At 61.8% G+C, this 2,845-nt stretch overlaps 1 protein-coding gene across 1 annotated transcript in view; it reads left to right on the top strand.

Annotated features, from left to right (window-relative positions):
• The first annotated feature begins 64 nt into the window (after positions 1-64).
• MYLK3 (myosin light chain kinase 3) overlaps positions 65-2,845 on the top strand; it is a 31,020-nt gene continuing 28,239 nt past the window's right edge. The window contains exon 1 of the mRNA XM_011373746.2: positions 65-1,937. Within this exon, the coding sequence (XP_011372048.2) occupies positions 1,458-1,937 (480 nt within the window). The 5' untranslated portion in view covers positions 65-1,457. The remainder of the gene's footprint in view (positions 1,938-2,845) is intronic.

Raw genomic sequence — 2,845 nt, 5'->3', positions numbered from 1 at the left:
GGCTCTGGGCCATTCTACCAATGACACCCAGGACTGTGCGCCCCGGAAGTGGGTCTGGATTTCTGCGTGGGCTGCCCCGGGCAACTGTCCCACAGACGGGTGGGCAGCGAGGGGCTGTGGTCCAGCTGCATTGCGTAGCAGGCACGCTGCGCTTAGGGGTCGCCTGGAGCTTAGAATAGCAAAAGCATCTGAAGGTGCTTTTGGATGTCCGATTGTCAGATCAGAGTTTATTCTCATAATTGCTCCCGTTCAGAGGGACACGATGTCCCCCCCCCCGATGCCAGCATCGACTGCAGCTGGACTCTCCTCGGGAGGCCGTGTGCCTGGCAGCCTTGGGCAGATTCCCACTCTGGCCTCGCTGTCTTTCAGGGAGGGCCTGGAAGAGAACGGTGGCCATCAGCAGTGCCCCGGCAGCCCAGGACCCTGTGGCACGCCCTCGCGGCCACCTCAGCGTCTGCTTGAGCATCTCTCTGTGTCTGCTTTATTTCATGTCGCCTCTATAGAAGTTCTGTACGAACCAAAGGTTTCGAGGTGAAAACGCGTGGGAGTGTGGGCCCCCTGCTCCCCAGGCCGGCCTGTGTCTGTTTCGGTTCAGAGGTTGGGAGCCCAGTACCTTTGCGGTCACCAATGGGGCCGGGGGCCACTGGCAAATGCGCCCCAGAGGGTTTAGCGAGGAACATGACCTGCGGGATGGCACTTGGCGAGTAGCCTAGGCCATTGTTCCTCACTCCTATTTTTAGATGCAAGTGACGAGTGACTGAAGACCTGGAGTGGGGAGGGCCCTGCAGACTCTCCCTACGGCAGCCTACACACTTGTTGGGGCATCGGCAAAGTAGGAGCCCCTCAAATTTGTTTTTAATTTGCAGAAGCATCACGTTTTTCGTGCTGGCAGAGGTCAGCCTGGCCTCACGTTTGTGACTGGTCTTCCCTTCTCTTGTGAATTGGCCGTGTGAGTGGCAGGTGGGACACCAGCTGCTCCTCGGTGCCTTGTGCCTCCCAAGGTCTCTCCCTGCCCAGGGACTCCCGAGGCCCTTTGTGGGGTCCGGCCTTCGGGCACTTCCCGTAAAAGTCTCCTTTCTTCTACCCTTTAATTTCAGCTGCGCCAACTCCCGCCTGCCCTGGGTGAATTCTTAAAATATTTGCCTATCAGCACCCTCTCAGAGAGGAATGGCCAATGCTGCTGTGATGTCAGAGGGGCCCCAAGGAGAAGGGCCTGGGCCAGACCCAGCCTGTCACTCATGGCGCACGGCAGGGTGGGAGATAAGCAAAGGCAGAGGCTCAAAGAGGGCCTGCCTGGTCCCCTGGGCTCCCTGAGCGACCCGGCCGTCCCTGCGGGTGGCACTGGGGGCGAGGCCGTGAACCACCAGGAGCAATGAACTTGCAGACGCCACAGCCCAAGTGAGAACCAGGCCTCGGCGGCTCTTCTGACCCCTCGCCCTTGTCAAGCCCGCACCAGGATGTCAGGAGCCGCCAAGGACGGTGTGGGGGCCCGGGGACTGTCGGTGTCGGGCAAGGCCTGCCTCAGCACCATGGACAAGAAGCTTAACGTGCTGAACGAGAAGGTTGACAAACTCTTGCATTTCCAAGAAGACGTCACGGAGAAGCTGCAGTGTGTGTACCGAGGCATGGGCGACCTGGAGCAGGGTCTGCACCGGCTGGAGGCCTCCCGGGGCCCCGGCCCGGCTGGGGCAGACCACCCTCCTCCAGGCGATACGCAGGCCGGGTGGCCGGAGGTCCTGGAGCTGGTGACGGCTGTGCGGCAGGATGCTGCCCAGCACGGTGCCAGGCTTGAAGCCCTCCTCAGGATGGTGGTGGCTGTGGACAAGGCCATAGCTTTGGTGGGGGCTGTGTTCCAGAACTCGAAGGTGGTGGACTTCATCATGCACGGGAGCCCTTGGAGGACAGGAGGCCTGGCCGACGCCGAGGGCCCCGCGGAGGTTGGTTCTCGCCTCCCTGCCCGGTGCCCGTCTGGCTGGACGGGCGGCCCAGGGTCCCAGGTGGGGAGGCCAGGCGGCGTGTCTCAGAAGAGTTCGGGGCTGTCGTCCCCTCTTGTTCCTTGACCTGTTGATGGGGAAAAGGAGACAGAGCCTTAAAGGTCACAGGTGGCTTTCCAGACAGGGCACTGTCTTTCAGGGAGAGGAGGCGGTGTCTTGGGGACCGTGTGGCCTTGGGCAGCTCCAGGGCACCTGGAAGTGGGGGACTCACAGGCCCTGAGGGAGAGGAAGACCGTGGAGCTTCCAGGACATCCGGCGACTTCCCTTTACTCCCCTCTGTCCCTTCACATGTCGGGTGGGACACAGGTGGGGACCGGTTTATCCTGACAGAGCCCGCATTCAGAAGCCCGGCCCCCCTCTTCCTGTCCCCAGCCTTGTGCGCTGTCCCAGAGTGGGTGGAGTGTGCAGCTGCCCGTGGAGACTAGTGTTGACAGTGACCCATGGGGGACACAGGCCAGGCCGCAGCCGGAGCCTGGGGGTGGGGTGTGACATTTCTGGGAGCCGCTGTTCCCAAGGGTTGCATAATCAAACCCGCTGGCTAATGGAAGTTTGGCTGGGGTGGGGGTGTTTGTGTGCGTGTGTGTGAGGTGTGTAGAGGCAACACTCTGTTTGGGGACAGCTAAGGGTCAGCCACTTAGCAACACTCAGATGGCCTGAGGTCACTGACTAGGTGGATCCCTGTTACCCACCAGCCTCTGCAGGAGAAAAGCTGGGGTCCTCAGGAGCTTGTCCTTGGCTGTGCAGGCCGCCAAGCCCGCTTCCCCTCCCCACCGCAGCCTGGCCAGCTCACCCAGCTGACCTCTTCCCCTCCCTGCCCTGCAGCTTCTGGAGCGGAGCTCGTCCCTCCGCCC

Source organism: Pteropus vampyrus, unplaced genomic scaffold (genome assembly GCF_000151845.1).
Source record: "Pteropus vampyrus isolate Shadow unplaced genomic scaffold, Pvam_2.0 Scaffold228, whole genome shotgun sequence".
Taxonomy (NCBI): Eukaryota; Metazoa; Chordata; class Mammalia; order Chiroptera; family Pteropodidae; genus Pteropus; species Pteropus vampyrus.
Note: the sequence above shows the minus strand (reverse complement) of the source record. Positions and strands in the feature narration are given on the sequence as shown.